The sequence below is a fragment of the Chlamydotis macqueenii genome, chromosome 9, assembly GCF_036417535.1.
Source record: "Chlamydotis macqueenii isolate bChlMac1 chromosome 9, bChlMac1.mat, whole genome shotgun sequence".
NCBI lineage: Eukaryota > Metazoa > Chordata > Aves > Otidiformes > Otididae > Chlamydotis > Chlamydotis macqueenii.
Genome location: NC_141564.1, coordinates 10,717,296 through 10,739,447, shown reverse-complemented (window position 1 = coordinate 10,739,447; position 22,152 = coordinate 10,717,296). Strand labels below are relative to the sequence as shown.

General features: G+C 48.6%; 1 protein-coding gene across 1 annotated transcript; it reads right to left on the bottom strand.

Moving 5' to 3' along the window:
• Positions 1–3,131: 3,131 nt before the first annotated feature.
• THAP4 (THAP domain containing 4) lies at positions 3,132–21,704 on the bottom strand. The gene is made up of 6 exons (XM_086754643.1): positions 21,557–21,704; positions 19,533–20,689; positions 10,569–10,728; positions 7,506–7,615; positions 6,044–6,147; positions 3,132–3,466 (listed from the first exon to the last, which is right to left on the bottom strand). Exons 1-6 carry the CDS (start codon positions 21,631–21,633, stop codon positions 3,347–3,349), a joined length of 1,728 nt encoding a protein of 575 aa, XP_086610769.1. The 5' UTR covers positions 21,634–21,704; the 3' UTR covers positions 3,132–3,346.
• Positions 21,705–22,152: the final 448 nt, after the last annotated feature.

Here is a 22,152-nt window from a genome sequence, read left to right as displayed (position 1 = left end):
CAAGCAGAAAAAAAAAGCTGCAGAAATAGAGTTAGTTTGCAAAGTTTTACTGTGATTAGCAATTGGTAGCGTGGGTGTTAGCGGTTAGTCCAATCGTGTGGCACCTGAACACCTGAAGGGTATAAGAACGCTGCCTAAAACCGCACTCGGGGTGCCCCAGTTTGGCTAGGACGCCTCCTGCTCATGAATCAATATTTACCTTTGCAGTTGTGTGCTTTGCACCCCAGCCTCCCGGACAGCATGGGCCAGGTGTGAATCTTCATAACACACACCCCAGGTGAGGAACCTCACTGTCCCACCACAGGCACCAAACGCCGGTGCTTCCCACCTCTCCATTTCAGATGCTCTTCTCCTCCTGTGATGCTCTGTGCCCTAAACGAACTGGCTTCTCCACCGGATTTGCAGCCACTTAACTCGCATTTGCCACAAAAGTCGCTAAACAAAACCAGCATTAATCCTCCTCAGGAGATGTGCTGAGCAGCAAAGCCAGGCCAGGACGGCAGCCAAGGCAGCGGATGCCACAGCAGCGAGCCATTTGGCCGGCTGGGGCTCAGCAGCAGGTACGCCAAGCAGCCTGGGCCATCGTGGCTCGGAAGGAGCCAAGGGTCCTGCAGCACCAGGCCACGGCCACCTCTGATGGCCCTTGCTGGAGAAGGCTGTACAGGGACGGGGCAGTGCCGGGAAAGAGTTGGAAGAGGTGTTGCTGGTTCTCAAATGCAGGCAGGTCCTTCAGGTTGCGATGGGCTCAGGTGCTGGGGCAAGGCACCAAACAAACAAGCAGGGTCCAAAGGAAAACGCGGTCACGTCCTTCAGCTGGCTTTCCAGCCAAAGCATGTAAGTTAGCACGGGCCGTCTATGCAATGAGTTCTTCTGGTTTCCTTGAACAAGAGCAAACAGCTGAGATGCTTCGCTGGGAGAACAGATGCCACTAATAAAGCCGTAAATAAAATCCATGTGCAATGCTTTACAGCTCAGTTGTAATTAACTCTGCATTGCCAAAAGGACTGCAGCCAGAACTGCACATTAATTACACATTAATGTGAACGTTCATCCGCTCTGGGCTGGCTGGCTCTCTGGAGACCGGGGCTTTTATTTCACTTTCGTGTATGCCAAAACCACCACGGCCTGGTGGGACCCGCACGGAGCCATTGCGCTGGGGCGGCTCCTGCTGCTCCTCCTAAAAGCCCAGCTAAATCCCAGCAAGGCTGAAAGCAGATCCTGGCAAGTTAACACCCACTTGCGACAGCTGCAGGAAGGAGGGAAGAGCAGGAAGGGCTCCAGCCGCTCTCCAGGGGCTGTGCCTGCACGCGCATCCCACGCCCCAGGTCAAATTCAGCCAGATTGATGTTTGCGAACCAGAACGCTTTCTGCTGCCACAGAGCAGCAAACCTCCCGCCAGCGCCATGGAGCCTCCGCCAGGCTCAGCCCCTTGCTTTGGGTCTCTCCCAGTGAAGGATACATCCTTCCAAGAGCCTTTGCCTGGTGGAGACAGAGGCCAGCACAGGCTGGGAGGAAGGGAGCATCTGTGGTGGCAGCACTGCAGCCACCAGCCCTTACCTGGGCAGGGCCAGGGGCGCATCCCTGCAGGGGCGAGCAAACCAACACGGAAGAAACCTGGCACGGCCCCTCTCAGCATCCCCGGCACCAGTCCTCGAAATGACAGCTCCACAGCTGGGCTCCAGGCCTCGTCCCACTCCCGAGGCCAGCAGAGAATGGTGTCGCTCTCTGCCAAGGCTGGTCCCATGGCCTGGGACCTCCGACAAGAGGATGCTGCTCAGAGGGAGCTTGTGCCAAGTACCTAAGAGCCACCTCCCACTTGCCAGGGTTTTCAGATCTAAATCTCTGTGAAATTTCCATCCTTGCATCTGTCTCTGGGGCCCACAAGGCACTGAGAGGCCGTGGTTGCTCTGAGCAGCTGCCCCCCATGCTCAGCTTCCCTTGTTGGGGCAGACACAGACCCCAAAACTCTCGACACCAACATTTGAGTCCACCCACTGGGCAGCAAGGTCTGACCTGACTGCGGCAGGCAGGCGTGGGCAGCAGCTCAGCGCCAACACCAGGAGCCACCCGGCAACCCGGTCCGCAGGAGGGGATGGAGCGGGGCACCAGTGAGGTCCTGGCACCCTTCACGTACCCTGCCACCGCACAGCTCTTGGGGATGTCCCAGAGTGCTCCCAGCGGGAGGGGAGGGGGGAAGGGCTCTGGGTTTCCCTGGAGAAGAGGCACGCGCAGGCTGGGGCTGCTTCTCCTGTGGGCAGCACAGGCAGAGGCTTGGGGAGGTGCCAGAGGCTTGGGGAGGTGCCAGAGCAGAAACTTTCAAAACAGCAAAGGTTTTAAACCCCTTTGGCCAAGGGCGGTTGTGGGTCCCCAAGGAAGCTACAGGTGCAAGCCAGACCCATCGCGCCCTCATGCACAGTTTCTGCACAACGGCTGGCATCAGAAAGCTTGTGAGAAAGAAATGCCACCACCAAGGCCTTCCCTAGAGCTGCACAGCCACTGCTGAAAGCCTTTGGAGACAGTCGGTGGAGAAACACAGCCAGAACTGTCTCTCCTACCTCTGCTGCAGACCAGAAGCAGTGCTGGACCTTTGCCTCCCTCACGGCTGAGGGGCTCGATGACAGATTCCATGAAGGTCAAGGGCTGCATCTTGACTCCTGAGTTAGAAAAAAAGAACTGCCGCGATCGATCCTCACTGATCGCAGTTTCTCTTCTGTCCATTGGCTCACAGTTTTCACCCAAACTCTTGTAATATTCGGCACTGAACCTAGGCAGGGTCTGGTCCTGACCTCCAGGACTGCCCCAAGTCCTTTCAAGTCAGCTGGATGGCACCATCAGGATCCGGTCCTGCGGCAGTTCTCTCCATCCCACAAGACGCAGGTGCTCTCTCCAAATATTGAAGCCGAGTTTCATTAGGCAGCAGCTGGAGCTCTCAGGGTCTGTCCCTGCAGTGTCAACCCATTCCTGATCCTGCTGCTGCCGCGGCGTTCCTCAGATTGCAGAGAAGGGTCTGGGAGGCTGGATCTGCAACCCAACGCCTGCTAAGGAACGGGCATCAAAAAGCCCCTCTGGAAGCACTGCCAGAGCAGAGGGACGTGCAGACCACTCTGCAGTCACGCCCCAAGACACAGCCATAAAAATAAAAGCCTTTTATTTATTTTTTTTTTAATATACCATTACAGAAACATCTGAGTAACGTTCTCAACAGGACAGGCAGCTCCGTGGCCCTGCGGGTGAGCGCAGGCAGCCAGCTCCGGGGTCTGTCGTGCCGTGCTCCCCAGATGCCGCTGCTCTCGGTGCACAACACCCTGCTCCTTGGCCTTGGCAGGGAGACCTGGCCCTCCCGGCGTCAGGGCGTCACCTTTTTGTAGGTAATGTGGAGGTGCTGAGTCATGGGCTGCGTAGTGGTTGCCATTGAGACAGTTTGTTCGAGTTTTCCATCGGAATTGAGCCGGAATTTTCTAGTAATCTAAAAGGGGAGGAAGAAAAGAAAAAATGAAATCAAGCAAACAGCATCCACAGGCTAAACCTCTTACCTGCACTTTCTACCTTCCCTTTGCCATCCTTGTGTTTGCTGACAGCACACCACAGATGGAAGGATACGGTCACTACAGCCATGCGAGTAAACGAGGAGAAGTTTTCTCTCCTCAAGAAGGCAGCCCTTGCCAAAATACCAGCTCTAAGCCCCAAGATCGTTATCCACGGAGCAACACAGTGTCCTGGCACTACTACTGACACCACCCCAGCACAGACAGGCCAGCATCCCTCCAGCAGAAGAGCAGCTCCTGGCTGGTGGCTCAGGGAGATGCTCTGCACTGGAGACATCCCCAAGGCAGCCTTCAAAACCACTCGGGCTCTCTGCAGGTCACCACACCACACCAGAGTAAGGCACTGCTCACACTACCTGGGGAGATCAGAGCCCGCCAAACTTCAGCTTGCACCTACAGTCAGACAGCTTTCAACCCGGAGGTGGGACAGAGGAGCACTGCCATCCATCGAGAGAGCGCGACAGGCGACATTGTCCCTGTCCCTACACCTGGCCAGGCTGTGAGCCAGCATGTGCTGCAATAAACCTGAAGAGAGGCAATCTGGGGTTGCCTTGGGGACCTGCTCCACTTTGGACCTATGCAAGCAGATGCTTGAACCCAGGCTTCAGCAGCTTCCAAACTGGAGGAGGCAGTGGCTAAGCACCCACAGTGCTGGGCACAGGCTGTAGGTCTGCTCCTGGGTGTTGGCAAAATAAAGGAGAGCAGTGGGACCATCCTTTTTGAAGCTCAGCTCCCGTTGTGGAAGAACCCTCTGGAGGGAGCGGGTTTTCCTGCCTGAATTATGACTCAGCCGAGCCACAGCCATCCTGAATCACTTCTTCAGTGGGAACACAACATTGCGGTGAAGTTTTCTCAAAATGAGCAACTAAAACAGCAGCACGTGTGCCCTTCTCACAACACTTGTGGTCTCTTAATTTCCATGGGCAATTTATGCTGTTTTGGTGAAGAACAAAACATGTTGGGAACTGGTTACCTGCCATACGCTCCCATTCCACATCATCATTCACCAGCAAGGGCCTCCCAGATAGTCCCTGCGAACAGTACCTGGGCCTGAACTGCCCTCAGGGGCCAGGTGAGCACAGACCTTCAGCTCAGGAGGTTCCATATTCCAGCTTTCAGCCAAAGTCAGCCTTGAAACCCTCAACCAGCAAGACATTTGCTGGCTTTCTGTTGCTTGCCCCCCCTCTACTCCTGCCAGTCTATTTGCTCACACTTCAGGCAGTTATTCCGAGAGGGCTGTCCATTTCAGTTAAATATTTTTAATTAAGAGCTCCACTGCCTTGGTGATATTCGTAGTACTTAATGGCTTTATTTCTCCTCCTATGGAAAGGAGGCAATACAGCCGCTACTGGGAAAGGAGAAACCCAACAACTTAAAACGTGCACCTGTTCAGACGGCCTTTCTGGAGTTAGGACATTGTTCGTGCAGGTACATACAATTTTTGGCACATCAGTGAATTTAGGGAGCATACTTATGATACTGGCTGCATCTGCACAAACTTTGCTCTCAGTTATCTATGGGTTGATTTTATAGCGCATAAGAACGAGGATGCAAAATTAAGCCTTAAAGACCAGCCTAAGACAATACTGTATTTGCTGCAAAGTAGTGTCTTGTCTACCAAGAGTCACACCTCACTTGTCACCCTTCAAAAATTGCACTCACTTGGTTCACATGTTATCAGAGAAAAATCAGATGCAAAAACATGCCAGTACGTACTCTTTGTGAGAGCTTGTTCCACCTTGCTGTCTTTCTCAGCCGCTAGTCAGCCAAGATAGCCTCCTCCATGACAGCTAGGATTGCAGTGGTAACCAGAGTATGCCACACTAACTCCAGCAGTGCCATTTTACCCACAGCTGGCTGTACCCTACCCAGCTGTGTCAACAACAAACCGTCACTACACACGCACACGAAAAAAAAAATCAAAACCAAAGAAGCAGTCAACCAAGACTGAAGCTGACAGCAGGTACCAGCCCCACCAAGCAGCCACAGATAGGAAAAGAGCCCACAGCAATTTGTGAATGCCCTGAAAAGCAAGCAAGCGAGACTTGCAAAGACAAGGTGGAGCTCCAATGAAAGGCAGTAAAATATCCTGATGAGCCCCGATACTGGACATACCTTACATGAGCACCCTCATACTGTAATTAATCCAGAAGACCAGCATTAAGAAGTAACACTACTGCCATACAAGGGCATTTAGACAAAACCTTCCTATTCTCTTCCCTAAGCATCTGCTACTGGCCACTGCTGGAGACAGGATTCTGGGCTGGCTGGTCTGATTCAGGGCATCAGTTCTTATTTCACTGATACCTCTGGGTCTTCATGTACGAAGTATCTCCTGAAGGCTGTTACAAAAAGGATAAGCCAGGACGCCATGCAATATTTCCAAGAACTCCTGATGGCAATCTGTAACTAAAGCATGCTAATCGACCTATCCTGTCAACTAGGGACCTTCTGGGGCTAGCAATACTTTGTGAATTGCTCACCGCGTGTGCACTCACCTGCTCTACGTGGGGCTTCTTGGCAAAGGACATCCTGGCTATGGAGTGAGAAGCTATAGACAGCTCTTGCCCATTCACCTCCCCTTCCTCCACCTCCACCAGACCTAGTGAGAAGCAAGGTCACATAAATTATTAGGCTATAAAGGTTGCTTGACAATGTTACAATTATTAGGCTACGTAACAGACCACCACTCTCCCTGAGGTTTTATTTGACCTAGCACATACTGATAACTGCAAATCCACCCAACGTCAGACGTGTAATGCTGCTTAGAAAAATCTAGTCAGACAATTACTCATACTGTGTGGGATGAGTATCTCATTGCAACTGGCAGTTTTCCCTTCAGCACCTGCTCTGGAGTTTTAGAAGCAAATTTAAGCATCAACTGGGTTTTAACATTCTTCCCCTGTTAATAATTTAGATGCAGTTCTCTCTCTCATTCAGCCCCTGGAAGGTGTGTAACAAGCACCAAGGCACTACCTTCAGACAGTGGGAGATTCTCCTAGCTTAGGAGCTAAGAAAGAAGATTGCACTGAGATTCCTCTCCAAGGCTGTTAAGGGATCAGTAGGAGAGAAGCTCCCCTGCTACAGTGCTGTGGAGGCTCTCGGCAGCGCCACAGCCTGGGCAGGGTCTCTAACAGGGAACCTGCCACACGAATCACACCAAACACTCCTGGATGGAGAGGCTGCAAAGAAGGTTTAAAGCCACCACAGCCCCACTTTGCCAGGGCCACAAGCTCTACCCTGCACTGCAGAATCAAGTACAGTAAGTGTTGACATTGGTAACAACAGCAGTGGGATGTTAAATCTGACCCTGCTTAGAAGGAGTAACTGACCAAATATGACACAAGTAACAGTAGGACTCTAGTCCCAGAAGCTCAGGAACCAAGGCGTGCACCTCTATTTCTGCCACAGGGTCAACTGTGGCCAACTCATGGGAGCAGTGGGAACAAAGCATCTTATCTGTACACCTTCCCCCCACCTCTCCACAAAAAAAAAGACCAGGATCTTTTTGGGCAACAGAATGGCATCAAGAATGTCACTGGCCACTTATCACCTGCCATCATTAAGGCTCAGACTGCAATTCTTGTTACAGAGGCTGGGGCTCTTCTGGTTTGCAAAGTGATATCTGCCAATATCAACCTATCGTTTGAGGAAAGGATAGCCCTCAAGTCTCCTGCATGAGCCATATTTCAACTTGCAGCCCTTTCCTGTCACAGAAAGCTAGAAAGCCTCACAGACAGTCCTAGAAACTTAGTGGTTTTGACACAAGCTCATTTATTAATTTGTTTTCACTGTGGGTTCAGCGCCAAAGAGCAGCACCACTGCTCTTTGGCACCGAACCCACAGTGAAAATAAATTAAATGAAATTGTGAGAGGTGCAATAATTGTCTGGAAAAGTGATGAAATAGCACAGCAGGGTAAGGACTCTTCTCTTCCCCAGCATGGACATCAGGAATGTACCTGTGTTCTGGGCACTAATGAAGGCCACCTTATTAGTGTCAGGTTTGAGGCGGATGAATCCACATTCTCGGTGCATAGGCTTCCTGGTGTCCGGATGGAAGGCGTTGAACCTAAGGGAAAATCAGCACACAAAAGCTGCTGTTTGTGGCACTGAAAATACAGCGTTTATCCTGGTTTCATCTCAGAGGAAATGGTATTTAATTTAACCATGATTGCCTGCAGTATTATTTGAAGAGTAAAAGACTGACAATGCTTCACGGTTGGGAGATGCAAACATGTAAAAATACGGTTACTTTACAGGCGTAGGTATTTCTTAGAGCTGGAGTTAAAGTTCAAGCTTCAGATTTTCCACAGCTCCTGGACCTTTCTAAGAGCTAGCTCAGAAACTCCCCCAGGAAGTCAAACATTTCACAGATGCTGAAGTCACACTCTGTCTCAAATATGTCATTTTCTCAAATAAATATCTGGAATTACAATACCATCTTTATTTAGCTTTTAAACCTGACTAGTGGGATTTTTTTTACATTACCTGCTGCAAGCAGTAGCTGAACAGACATATTTCTCCCACTATCCCCTTCAAAAAGCAAAAAGTTCAGCTCAGATTCTTATTTATTCTTCATGAGGCTTTAGAGTTGTATGCTTGGTCACCCATAATGTGGGTGATCAGATAAATAATGCACGTTCATATATTACTTGAGTGCTACAGCATTCCTGACTCTACACAGGTAACTAAATTAAACAGCAGCTTAAACACAACAGCAAGCTAGGTATCTACATTATGCAGTGGACTGTCCTATTGATGTTTCTTTATTCTAGACTAATCTCTTTCTTTTCATACCATTTTCCATACCATTTCCCACCCTGCATCCTTCTACAGGAAAGAAGACACAGGCAACCTCAGAGCTGCTGCTGCTAAATCTGCCCCCAGAACTCCCTCGAGTGACAGCAGTTTCCACACATGTCTCTGCAGTGCAACTGGGATGTGCCTGCTGGAAACAGCCAACATCAGCCACCTTGGCCACTGCGACCTGTGCTGGGACTGGGGTATGCTGTACCACCAGCTGCCACCCCAGCGCTAGCAGGGCAAGGGTGCAAGAAGAGCATGACCAAGGGGCTTGTCCAGGCCCTGGCACACGGGAAGCTGGCACAGTTCTTTATTAAAGACACACTGAAAGCTGGAAAGTCCAAAGCAAGTGTTTCCTGTGTGAAGTAAAATATAATGAATCACACAGAGTCAGCACTTCCTAGAAAGCCAGAAGCACAAGGTGCAGCACACGGCACAAAAAACCTGTGGGCTTCAAAGAACTGGAGACAAGGGAGGGGGAGCACAGCTAAGGCATGCGTTAGGCAGGAGTCTGGGTGCCTTGCAGATGCTTCTGGCTCCCCAGTGTCCTCTGGGTACAAATACACACATTCTCCTGTTTGGCTTTGTCTCTTTATAAAGGATGTCTCCTTTTAACTATGTGGTTATAGGAAGAACCAGAAATTACTTCTATGAGTGGTGCAGGGCTGCACCCCTGCTGAGGGCTGTCTTAGCGCCTCAGGCTCTGGGCTCTGCAGCTAGTGAAGCCAGGTACCCTACAGAGCCATGTCTTGTGGTGGGATTATCCAGAATCAAACCAGAAATTAACTTAATCAGGCTTCTTTCAGTGCTTGGATTATTCAAAAGACACATGGACTGTCTTGTAACAATCAAGTGGCACTGCTCCAGGAGCCAGGGAGGCACAGGGTCTCTATCCTCCAAGCCTGTTGCCTATTTTCCTGACACTTTCCAGGGCTCAACAGCTCTGAGCTGTGTATCAAAAGTTGGGACAGGGAGGTGTAGTCAGTGCATGACTGAGAGCTTTGTTACTTTTGGAAACTGGACTAAAAATGTCACATGCTGAGCTGGCAGCTCTGTTACAACTAACAGCACACACCAGGAACACAGGGCATCTTTCACCCAGCGTTGGCATCTTGTAATTATTCTTTTCTCTGGTTTTCAAAGCAACAAGCTTTCCAACTCACCCTTTCCAAAGGAGTACTGGAGCAGCACTGAACAGTCAGCCAACATGTCACTTCTCTTCCTCCAGATTTCTTTTTGATTTCTCTTAGAACAATTACTTGCAGCCAAAGCAGTTAAGCTATCTGCCTCCTATCCCTCATGTAGTTTGTTAAACACTTTAATTTTTGTTAGATTTTCTTAGTGGTGAAGACTGAGGACCACAGTTTAAAATGGACAAACTTGGCAGCCATGCCACAGCTTCTTCATTTATTTCATTTATAAGTGGGTGGTTCACAAAGCAAAATAGCAGTTGTAGTGCTGTTAGCTGAAGACTCATTTCTAATTAGACAGCTACTGCCAGCAAGAAGAATGGCGGGTTTTTTCCTGGCCATAAGGACAGTACATCTTTTGGCTAACATAGTGCACATAGAATCACAGAATAGTTTGGATTGGAAGGGACCTTTAAAGGTCATCTATAGTCCAACCCCCCTGCAATAAACAGGAACATTATGTTAAAGTGGAAGGACCACTGGTCTTTCAAAGGCAAGTATGGAATTTTGCACAAGCAACTGTGATGTCCATGCTGGGCCGCTCTTTGTACCCTATGTTACTCACACTATTCTAACTTACAGTCGCATTTGCAGCGCCCTGAGTTACTTCTCACTACGTAACCCCCAAGACTGGCAGGCCACAAGAACTGCACACTGCACCGTGGCCGCAGTCTTGATCCTGTACACATGTTCACGGGTGCGAACTGATCCTTTACATGTGTGTTCACAGGTGCAAACTCCCTTTTGAAAAGCTCTGGACAAGTGCACTGTACTCCTGGGCTAGTGAATCTGCAGTGACTGCAGGTGTGCAGCTCTGGGTATGCTGCAACAGCACACCAATTAATCACAAGTTTTAAAGGAAAATGAAAGTCAGACCATGCAGTCACATATCATTACATCGTCTCATTTTGTAGGTGAAAACTTGTTTACTTTGCCACTAGTAAAGAAACACAACTGACAAATCTCGCTGAAGCCATGCCTGATGCAATCCAGAAGCTGCTGCCAGCAGAGATAAAGCCCTAGACTTACGAGAAGTTGAGCATGGGCTGCCCCACGTGAGAGATGTGCACTTCTTCCAGGTACTGGAAAGGCTTCATTGTAGGGAAGGTGCCATCTCCTGGCGGGTCTGAGAGCCAGGTGCCCAGCATCCAGGACAGGGGCTCCATCACAGGATTCAGCTGGGGAGTCTCTGTGGAGGAAAAAAAAAAAATAACAAAGAAAGAAAATTCAGGGCTCTGTGCTCTGCAGCTCGCTGAGCTGCTTATAGCTGGGTGGAGTTGAACACAAAACACCTCAGAAATGGTCCAATGCAGCAGTAACGCTTTTCTCTAGAGCAGCGTTCAGCTCCAAGGTGCAAGGGAGACAGTTAATAACAGTCACGGAAAGTAGGTCTGTTTTCACACCTGCTCACGGCCTAACATAGCGCACTCTTGCTGGAGGTCTATTTCTGACTCTGCTCTGTAGCTCAAGCTGCAGAGAAAGCCCTCTCCCATCTACAGGCAAGGAACAAGACTGAAATCTCAGCATAAAGTATTATCACTAAATGATAATTAAATCTCTAATTCTCTGGCCTGATTTTTCCTAAGCACTGAGCATGTACCTTTCCTGTTTGTTTCAGAGACCAAGGAAACAAGTCCTCACTTCAGAGGAAAAAGAAAATAAGGCTGCATACATATTCAAGATCAAAATTTGGCTATAATTTTTTTGAAGAGGTTAACAATGACCTGTACTTGTACAAAGAGACAGGAATCATTCAGAAGTCATACTGCTTAGGCTCTGGACTAAGGCTAAGTGAAATGTGGTAAAAAGACTAGTGTGCCTGCAAGTTAAAGCGTGAATGGAAGAGAAAGCTACTTCCCTTTGTCATTGCATTTATTAATAAGCAACCAAAATCTGTTTCACAAAGTTAAAACTTCTTTAGCTAATCATTCTAGAAGAGCTTTGATAAACAACAGTTTTGCATTTTGCTGCGATTTCAGAGGGTGAGACCTGAAAAAAAAAAATTAAATCAGAGAAATGTAGACAGACAATTTAAAGTCACATGAACAGCAAAGCAGATCCATTCCTCAGGTGTAAGCAGGGAAAGTGACACTGCACTCACATGATCTCAGGAAAGACCAATACCGATAGAAATGAGGTGCCCAGTACTCTAACTTAGCTATGTTATGCAGACAAGTATGACTGAAGTACACTTAAAGCATGTCCTCCTCCCAGTCAGGTGACAAATGACTCATACTGGCAGGGTGGGAGTTGAAGGGGGTTGTTTTCCACACCTAGAGATATCGCCTAATAAAAGAACAACCTACCTGTCCGGCTGGTTTAAAAGGCACAGACTCAACTGCAGGGAGAAATTACGACCTAAAAAGGTGATTCTGTGGATAAAAACTTCCTTCAGACTGAGTTTCACTGTGCTCAGTCCCCAAATGTCGGGCTAAAAAGACTGAGCAAGGAGGAAAAACAGACAGTCCACACCTGGAATGCCAAAGGAGGGAGAACAAAAACTTTGCTGGGCAAATACCACTTTTGGTACTTATTCTCCCAGAAACAGCAGGTTTAGAAAGCCAGCCAGCATGTCAGCAAGATGCTGCTTATTACTTTTCTTTGTCCTGAAGTATTTTGCAAGTGAAGCAGCGTGAGAAAACATGAGAGCTCATTATGAAATAGGTGACAAAAATCTACGGCATCAGAGCCAGCCTTTGCAAAGCCCATCCTGCCAGCCCGTGCGCTCACCACCAGCTTACCAAGGCGTTAAGGGGTTCCTACAAGCCATGCAGCAGTGTTACTGTGCCAGACAGGATTTCATTGCACTCACCTTCCACCTGTACTGTGAGCAACCAAAGCAACAGAACATTATTGCTGGTGCAGCAAAGACCTTAACACAGTGATGACCAATAACAGAAGTCCAAAGTTATTGCTAAAAGAAATCCCATACTTCTACATTTTTTTTCTTAGGAACCAGTTCCCCTTTCTACTTCCATATTGAGAACATGCAGTTTTGTGAGTAAGGAGAGTATCGCTACCCGTCCAACTGGTATTTGCCTTTCACTTGCTACTCCATACGCTGCATTTATTTCCAAGCTTTTTGTAAGCTCAAACTCCCACTGCAGAAGGGAAGAGTAAAGCTTTGGAAAGGCTAGAAGAGACTGCAGCCTGGGCTGCTGCTGCCCTCTCCTGGGTCAGGAAGCGGCAACAACGCCCAGTAGCACGATGCTTTCTGTCACCAGAGTGCTTCTAATAGGGCACTTAATCTTCCTCTGCTTACCAGCCTTGCAGCATTTCAGGAAAAAGCATCAAAATGTCAGATGAAGGAAATGGCTTTAACCATTTCCACTCTTTAGATTTCGTTATAAAACAAGAGGAGCCAACCAATCGTTTCTAGCACCCACAGCTTGACCCTGTTGCCTTGCTGTGCGGTGTCCAGCCTGGCTAGAGGTGCTTGACCGGGCAAGCTAGTCTCACTTCCAGAGAGCTGGACTTCCAGCCAGCTGAAAAGGGAAGATGTAACTGCTTATCCTGAAGTCTATGGCATCTGGGCAAACACCACAGCCAAGCAACCATTATTACTTTTGCAAACTACCCGGATGGCAGTGAAGCCAACATGAGTTTTTTTAATTCTTACGTTGCTTGGAAAAGCTGAGAGCAACAGAAGCATTGGTGGGAATAACAACCAGAGACTCAGTGAAGTGCAGAAGAGTAAATACACGCTGATCCCACCCTACGCAGTGCTCTTACCTTTGGTATTGCTCTCCGACTAGTGGACTAAACCCTTTTGTCTCTCTGGCAGCCTTCTGTGCCAGAGGGCTGAACTGAGAGTGTGGAAAAGCAAGAGCGGGGAGGCAGACAGGAGACAGGCTGATTGAGTCCATCAGGGAGAAAAAAAAAATAAAATAAAAATGGTGATTTGAAAAGAAATTTGCTTCTTATGTTGTGGCTGGGCTGCGTAATTGCAAGACTACTGGAGAAACAAAAAGTAGAGTTTAAAGAGGAAAACATCTTTCTCTGTTGAGCTGCTTTTTGTTTCAAACAACAGGTTTATAGATGCAGTCACTGTCAAGAGGAATTTCACAAAGGAGTGTGTACTTCCCTTTTTAAAGATCTAAACTCTTGGAGCATCACTTTTACAAACAACCTGCCACTATGGCTTAAAAAGTAAGCATGTGATGATACGAAGAATACAAACCACAACTGACAATCTGGAGTGCAAGAGACACTGGCCACTGTTCTGCATGTTTAAAGCTTCAGACTCAGATGGGGTCCTCTTAATGCTGGTTCTCTACATCCACATGCAGAGTTTCTCTTTTATCTAATAACAGGGAAGCTCACACTACAGCCTCTCGCTTAACAAGGACATTCCTGGCATCTCTTTCCCCTACCAGATGATACACATTCTTGAAGCCATTAGGGACTCAGCATCTTCAAGACCTCTGCTGCTTTGTGAAATCCAACTGAAATCAGCTACGATGCTTACAGATTGCAACAGCTTGGGAGACAAAAACCACAGGCACATAAGCAACCCAATCACCTGGATCTCTTGTCTTCAGGGAGCCACTCAGGCCAAAACTGCCGTGCCCAGGTCCAGAGTCAGCTCTGTTTCACCATCTGACCCCACTTCATTCCTCTGAACTCGCACATGGACTGTTTCCACATCTTTCCCATTCATGGAGAGTTTAGAAGTCAAATCCCTCCCTGCACTGTAACAAAGTCAGACTGTAACCAGCTGTCCACGCTTTGCAGCGGAGACTGCAAGCTCTCCCTGCCATGAGACAAACCAGACAAAGCAGTTGGACAACCCCCTCTGGCCATGTCTACACAGGCTTCAGCCAGCGTGGCTCTCAAGTGGGATCCCTGGCACAGAAAGCTACGCTGGCACAAATTCCTATGCAGCTTTATCAGCAAAACTGCAGCGTGAGCAGCCAGCTTGTTGCTAACAAGGCAGCTAACCTATTTCCCCTAAGTTGAGGAATACTTGCTGCAGGAAACTTAAGTAAAAAAAAAAAACAAACAACCAAACAAAAAGCAAACCAACTCACACAGCATCTCCTCAGTCTTCAAAGTGCAGGATGTAGAACAACAGCTGGGCAGCCTCTTGCAGTCCTTACTGGACTTATATCATCATCATCAAGTTTCTGATAATTAAGCAGCAGCCCCGTTTCACGCACTTTTTCCATAGTTAAGTACAGAAGGTGGCTTTGTACCTCGCTGCCCTTCCCAGAGTGCTGCACCCCTTATGGACTTTGCTGGTGCTCCTCCCAGTAAAGCAGGAAAGCATTCCGAGCACTGACGTGCTCTAGCTCCATAACGTGGGAATGTGGTTATATTCACAAATTCTCACCTAATGGTCTTAGTAATTATTTTCATAACCAAGCACCGATGTGTTACTGCCTCTGTTTTCTAACCTCTGTGGTAAAATGCTCCAGTGCCTGACAGAGTTCTCCTGCACTACAAAATACAGAGAAAACACTTTTAAAATAATACATTATTATGAGAAATGCTACCTGAGCTTACCTCAATGTTTTACTTTCCCTCAAGTTTTCCTTAGCTAGCGTTTTCATGGCTTCCTAGTTGCAAGCTATTTTTCTGTTGTGAGTCATTGCCGACTCACTGCAGAATTAAATGCGTAATGCACAAGTTGTACAGGCTACTAGGGAGAAAAAAAAAAAAGTAGAAAAAAACCGAGACCATTCCACTGGGAAAAGAAAAAAAAAAAAAAGAAAAAAAAAAAGAAGAAGAGTAGAGCAAAAAGTCTTTTTTTTTCCCCCTCACCCAGCCACCTTTCTCTCCAAAGGGACGCTGAAAGGGCCATCTCCCTGAGCACATCCCAAACTCGCCATGTGTCAGGCCAGTGACAGAGCACGAGGCAGGGCAGTGAAGTCTCACCTAGTCTCCTTCCTGACACCTTCTGCCACACATTCAGCCCTGCTTTTAACCTATGCACACATATTCCTACTCCTTATCTCGCTCTTAGCTTACTTTACAGCTCCCTTGTTCTTTGTAACGCCTGCTACTGACCATCTTTCTACCCTGGCCATTCCCATCCCAGACAAGGCAGGAAAGAAAAAAACAAAGTCACAGGCAGCACCCGCCATGTCAGAATAAAAGCATTTTTCTTCCAAAATCTAGCTCCAAGTTAGCGTGCAGCTGCTAGGTTAGCAGTGCCTGCCCTGGCAGAGGCAATTTTTCTGACAGCACATCTTTGCGATCCATTATAAGCATTTCATTTGCAGGTGACGGGACGCTGCTGTTGAAGTCCTGCTCAGACGGGTGAAAATACAGCATCTTGCATCCTTGCACAACCCCACTTCTCATTGCCACCAAGAACACTATTTTGCTATTTGTTTTCCGCATGAAAACCTGCTGCCACTTTGACGGGAAACACCACCTCGGGCCCCGCACACCAAGCATCAGGACTCCCATTTCAGCCCAAAGCCAGGCCTCTTGCATGTCCCCAGAGTTCAACAACCATGCTTTATTTGCATGTAAAAAAGCATTATAAACAGCAGCACTTCTATGTTGGCTTTGTACAAATACTGAAAAACAAATCTAAGCTGCAAGGAAATATGATTTCCTACAGATTCTTAGCAAAATTCTAACAATTTTCCACGCAAACCCATTTGCAAACTCGCCTGCTTTTAATATGACCTTCATGGGAGCAGACATGGAGTTTGGAAGAGGCTCCACACATGCTAAAGCGACTGAATTTTAACAGCTTTACCTCTCTGACAAATACAGATACTCCAACCGCATTGAATCATACCTGCATTTGCTGCACTGCCAGTCATGGTTTGCAGTTATTGCTTGCTCTAGCTCTCTAACCACCTTTGCTCACCAGAAGGTGTTTCGCTCAGGTGATAAGATGGCTATAAGGGAAGTGAGCTCATGATTAGGCAAGACAGTTATCCCAGTGCCTGCTGGGAGATGTAGTTTTACAGAAAGACCACACTAGAGCACGTTAAGACGATGTGATCTCGTAAAAGAAGCATCTTGGATCTCCTGCCTGCGCTAGCACGGGGGGAGTATGATGTAGCACAGCTGTGAAATCTACAAGCTGAACAAGATGGTCAGAGAGTCCTTGTGTGTCAGAAGAGAGCGCTGTCAGAATAAATCTCTCCTTCCCAAGGACACTGGATCCATACTTGTTTGCTGGCTCTCCCTAATTTTTTCCAGCGCATCCTGTTCTCCAGAAGATGCACCTAGCCTCATTCTGCCTGGTGCACGGTGCCTAACCATGTTCCTCTGCTGGAAGTATTCCTCAGTCTTTGCTCCACAGACCTCACAAGTGGCCCACGAAACAGAACAAATCATTTTCCTACTAAACAAGAGAGCAAATTCAAAGTCTAGATGGAAAAGGTTACTGTGGCAGCTGTGCAGGGAACAGCCCAGGGCTTCTCCTAAAACCAGTTAGTCAATCCCCCTGTTAAGGCAGGTTGGGAAACATTGCTTGAACACATCATGACCATTAAAACACGCTGTGAGCCAGAACTCACCATGACTGAGTCACCGATCCTCAAGTGTGACTGGCAGGGACTGCACGTGCAGCAGTTTTGCAGAAACCTGCTCTTTCCAGCCGGCTGTAGTTCAGATACAACCAACAGAAATTTACTGGCCTCACTGGAGGAAATTACCAGTGGAGAAATAGCACCAAAATGAAGATCTGCTCAACATGTGCAGGCCTAAAGCTCGATTTTCTACTCGCGACTTTGCTGCTGCCTGATGTTCAGCCACCTCCACAAAGAGAGGTCCCGCAGCCTGCGGAGCTGGGATGCAGACACGCAATAACCTGTGCAGTCTATCCAGTCAGTTACGTTACTTACACTCCCTGTCCCCAAGGCACTGCCTTTAGAAGAAAAAAAACATATGCAGGCTCAGGTTCACAGCTAATCACGTCACCTCAACTACACATCCGATGATTCAGGACAACTGAAATGTAGCTACTAACAAAGACTATAATTATTATTAACCTAATATGTTACCTGACTGTATCTTTACGAACACCAAAAAGCCTTTCTTCAGTTCAGCTTTGTATGACAGTAAAACTTAGTGTCTGGGCATAAACCAGACTCTGCCCAGCAGCAGTCATCTGCACTTAATCGGGTATTTTGACTGCCATGAACTATTACTACGAGCACACAAAAAGCAACGCAAGGCAGAAGAGCACCAAGATTAAACTAAAAGAGAAAAAAAAAACCAAAAAAAAACCAAAAAACAACCCAATCAGTCACCAACAAACCCTTTTAAAAAAATCACCAGCTAAATGGTTTCACTAGAACTTCCCATCGCACCAAGCTACCATCACCAAAATAGTCAATTTTCACATATTGATCTCCAGTTTTGTTGATAAGAGACAGTAGAACAGGTAACAAGAACTCATTTTTTTAAAAATGACATTTTCCTTTAGAAAATAGAATATGTAATTCTTATGTTCTTACAGAAGATATTCTTAATATGCAATTCTTGCGTTCTCAAAGACATACGTGTAAGAACATCCACCTCAGAAAAGAAAAGAAAAATCATCGTGCTTACTAAAGAAAAACATCCTTCAGGACACTCTTTTTGCAGTTAGTTTATCACTGAAGCTATTCCAACAAAACTAGACAGCCTATTTTCACATAGGCATACATACATACACATATATATATATATGAATAACAGTTATGGAACCCTAAAATTGTATTTAGTTTGACACCAAAACAATACAAAAATACAGACCAGAAGGTACAAATAAGACTACATTGACTTCCCACAGGAGGAAAAAGAATTCTTTTCCCCCCCTCTACTCAAGTCAAAGTGTGACTTTTGCGATACTTCGGAAAATCAAAACACATGGGCACAGCAGTGTTGAGTACCGACCTTCAAGAATTTTGTCGGGGTTTATTTTCTTGCACTGGAGTGAGGAAGTAAGCCATGCTACAGTAGTCTGGAGAGCGTGTCTACCTATGCTAGTATCACGTTTCTGATTGTGTCTAATACTACCTGGCTTCTGAAGAAGGCATGAGGGTTCTCCTGAAGAAGAAGAGATGTGAGAATTACCATGAGGGGATACCTAAACATCCACGAGTGGCTGCTTCAAGAAAGCCCCAAGTCACACACCCTTCACAAGGCAGCCCTACATCTTCTCAGCAGCCACACAAACACCAAACATCATCAGACTCCCCTAAACTCTTCCCCCAAATTATATCTTACAACTAGAGTCATTGTACAGTACAGTTTTAGCAGCTGTATACGAAAGCACTCTTTTTCTTACAAGAGAATCCGTTACGGCCTTATTCAACCTCTTCACAACAGTATTTTTACACATCTTTGTCCCTTGCTGAGCTCCCCTGTGTTTTCAGGTGTCTCAATTTCTTTTTTTAATTTATAGAGAAGTTACTCTCTTCCCATTTTATCATCTGTTTCCTGATGACTTCTGCCTTCCAAGCGATCAAACTGAACACAGGCATTCAGCCACAAAGTGACCTCACTGTGGATCATGACATTGTCACATCTGATATCTCCCACCTCACTTAGATATCACATATCCCGAGCACTGAGTGCAGTATATGAAATCTAAGATCAGAAGAACCTATTATATCACTGGAGAAGACTACGACAGCTCATTAACACACCAAAAAAATTCACGGACACACTCCAAAGGGAAGGCAAATCATAACAGGTGCTATCGAGCTACAAACCAACAAGTTAAAATAACCCAGGAAGAAAAAAAAATAAAAAGTTCATCAAGAGACTTGTCTGCAACACCATGACCTAACTTTCCATTCCGCACCAGGAATCACCTGGGAAACTTTTGGGATATAAGAAATAGCTCGTGTGCCCAAAAATCTAATTCTTTCACCTCTATCTGTTGGTCTAACACAAGCTGCCACTCCTCCTTCCGAAACTGTACCCTTTCTCATATTTTTTACCCATCACATCTTTACAATCTCTAATTTAAGCAGCCTCTCATTGCTAAGGAAACAGTGAATTCTGCCCCAGTGCAAAGCCACTGGGGATACTGACCACAGTCCTGGGATAGCAGGCTGTTCAAGTAAGGGAAACTGATCCTCTTCAGCTCGTCTAGCTTCTCCTTCAGCTTCCTGACTTGACTGTCCGAGCGACTGATCCTCTGCCTCAAAAGTTTCAACTCTCCATTCTTCTTTTCTACCTGCTCACGCAAGCAGCACACCTGACTTTTGCTCTGCCTGGAGGAGAAACAGTAGGAGTGGAGGGAGTCGATGAGCTTGCAAGCTCCCGAGGCCGACATGATGACTTCATTGATTGACATGGGGTTGGCATCCGTGTCACCCTTCCGCCCCACCACAGCCTCGGCAGCAGGCTGAGGGGTAAGGTCTGCCGGGGACGCCGACAAACCCTGGGAAGGTTTCTGAGGGGTCGCAGTGAGGGATGAAGTAGGGGAGCCTTCCGCTACGGCCTTATCGTGTCCCATAAGATGGCTGCTGCAGCTTGGTTCCACGTCTCTCTTTGGCCTTTTCCTTTCTAGCGGCTCTTTTGGGAAAGATGGCCTCTCTCTGGCATGCTTAGAGGAAAAGCTATAAGAGTGAAGGGAGCCGATGAACTTGCAAGCACCAGAGGCAGGCGGCGTGAAGTCGTCGACCGACACGCCACTTCTGTCTGCTACCCAGCTCCCCGTCCAGGTAGCTTTAGGACAGTCCTCCACAGAAGCTCTCTCAGGCGTTTTCTGAGGTCCAGGCTTTGCAACCAAATTATCACCTAACGTCCTCCTCTGAGGGCCGTCCAGCTGGCCATGGAAGTTCTCTTCCTCCTCCGACATCGACCCGATTTCTGCTTGCAAAGTCGCCTCCTCCATCTCTTTTGTCCCTTGCATCACCATGAAGTCCTGGCCAGAAGTCGAGGTCCTCTGAACTACCTCACAGCCTCCTTCCCTTGGGTCTTCTCCATCCTGCAGCGGCACCTGGCTTGCTATTTTTCTTCTGCTTCTGACATAATCCAGGTTGTCGTGTTTTTTCTCGGCAAGCTGGAAAATAGTAGGGACAGCAGTGGGCTTCAGTAACCGGTGCTGGTCTTCTAGCCGCTTAGAAAAACTGTCTTTGGTGAAATGCTCACTGCAAAGAAATGAATACTTGGTAGGAGTCCAGTTGTCTCTCTGAACAGCTTTTAGCCACAGAATCAGACGCTTTGAATCCTTCAGAGGAAATCTAAAAACAAACAGACAAAAACCATGAAAAAATAAGTCGCATTCTGGAAATCAGGAGGGTTGGTAGCTCTAGGTTTAGGAAATTCTGTGAAAGCTGTATTTTAGCAGGTTATGCTCATTTGAGGATTATTTCACTTTGAGCCAAAACACTCGATATTCGTTCCCTCCGTTAAAAGCTCCACTTCACAAATAGCGCAAATTAAAAGTGGTGTTTCCCTTTTCACCAGCAACCGACCCATTATTCGGCTCCTACGACAAACACAGCAGCCTGTCCGCAAACGAGTAGAAACGGAGGATGCAATGAACACCGAAAAGCCCTGGCTTGGTCAAGGTATCGTCCACCCGCTGCCTCTGCGACCCCGGCAATGTTTACACTCGGTATATTTAATAAGGTGTAAAAACACCTGGGCTGAGAAAAGCCCCAGAGTAGCTGTACGAGGCACCTTTTCCAAATGGGCCGGCCATGGGGCGCCTGAGACAGCAACCTTCCCTCGGGGACCCCAGCGAAGCCCTTGGTGGGGCAGAGGCGGGGGGACAGGCCGAGGCGGGGAGGGGGGACAGGCCCTGGCGTGAGCCCGGGGCCCAGGCCCTGCGGCGAGGGGCTCAGGGGTACTCCCCGCTGCCGAGTCCGTTTCTGGAGGCGTTAAGGAACCCAAAGCCGGTTCCCGACGCTGAGGGAAACAAAGGGCGGCCGCAGCCGCTCGGGGCCCGGAGGTGCCGGGGAGGGACGGGCAGGCACGGCGGGGGCACGCAGCCGCCCCCAGCGCCGGCGGCCAGGCCGGAGCGGAGCCGGGGGATGAGGGAGGGAGGCCCGGCCGCGGCACCTGCGGAGGGCCGGGGCTGAAGCGGGCCGGGCGGCCGCCCTTACCTGTGGAAGGAGACGGCGCCCCGGTGCGCCTTCCCCTGCCGGTTGGAGCAGTTGGCGGCGGCGCAGCAGATCACCATCTCCGGCCGCCGCCGGCCGGGCCCGCCCCGGCCCCGGCCCCCGCCCGCCGGCCCGGGCCGCCGCCAGCCGTACAGCAAGATGGCGGAGCCAGGTCACCCCGGCCGCCCCTCCGCCGCTGGGGAAGGGGTTTCTGTACGGCACTACAGTCAACCAAGATGGCGGCCGCCGCACGGCAGCCGCCATTTTGGCCGAGGCGCCGCCGTACAGCGCCGATGCTGTGGGGCGGGTTGGGGGGCTGTAGGGTGGGGGTGTGTGAAATCGCTCCCGGCGCCCCTCGCTTGCCTCCTCGGCGCTGCAGGGCGTCCGCCTCCCGACGAGCCGCTCAGTCCACGGCGGCCGAGGCCGTCAAAAGCGTCTCCGAGAGGGGCAGGCGTCGCGGGGGGGTTATCATCCCTGGGAAAGAGGGGCGGGGCTCGGCCGGCTCCGTACAACACGATGGTCACGCCCGTATATCAGAGCTTCCCCGAGCGCACGTGTCACGGGCAGTTCCCACCGGCGTCGTGCGGAAACAGCGGAGC

Excerpts from the sequence above, each read along its gene's own strand:
- THAP4 (XM_086754643.1), bottom strand. The coding sequence starts at position 21,633 with ATGGTGATCTGCTGCGCCGCCGCCAACTGCTCCAACCGGCAGGGGAAG. Across the intron at positions 20,690-21,556 it reads GGCGCCGTCTCCTTCCACAG|ATTTCCTCTGAAGGATTCAA; the intron begins GTAAGGGCGGCC and ends GTTTGTTTTTAG. Across the intron at positions 7,616-10,568 it reads CAGCCCATGCTCAACTTCTC|GTTCAACGCCTTCCATCCGG; the intron begins GTAAGTCTAGGG and ends ATTTTCCCTTAG.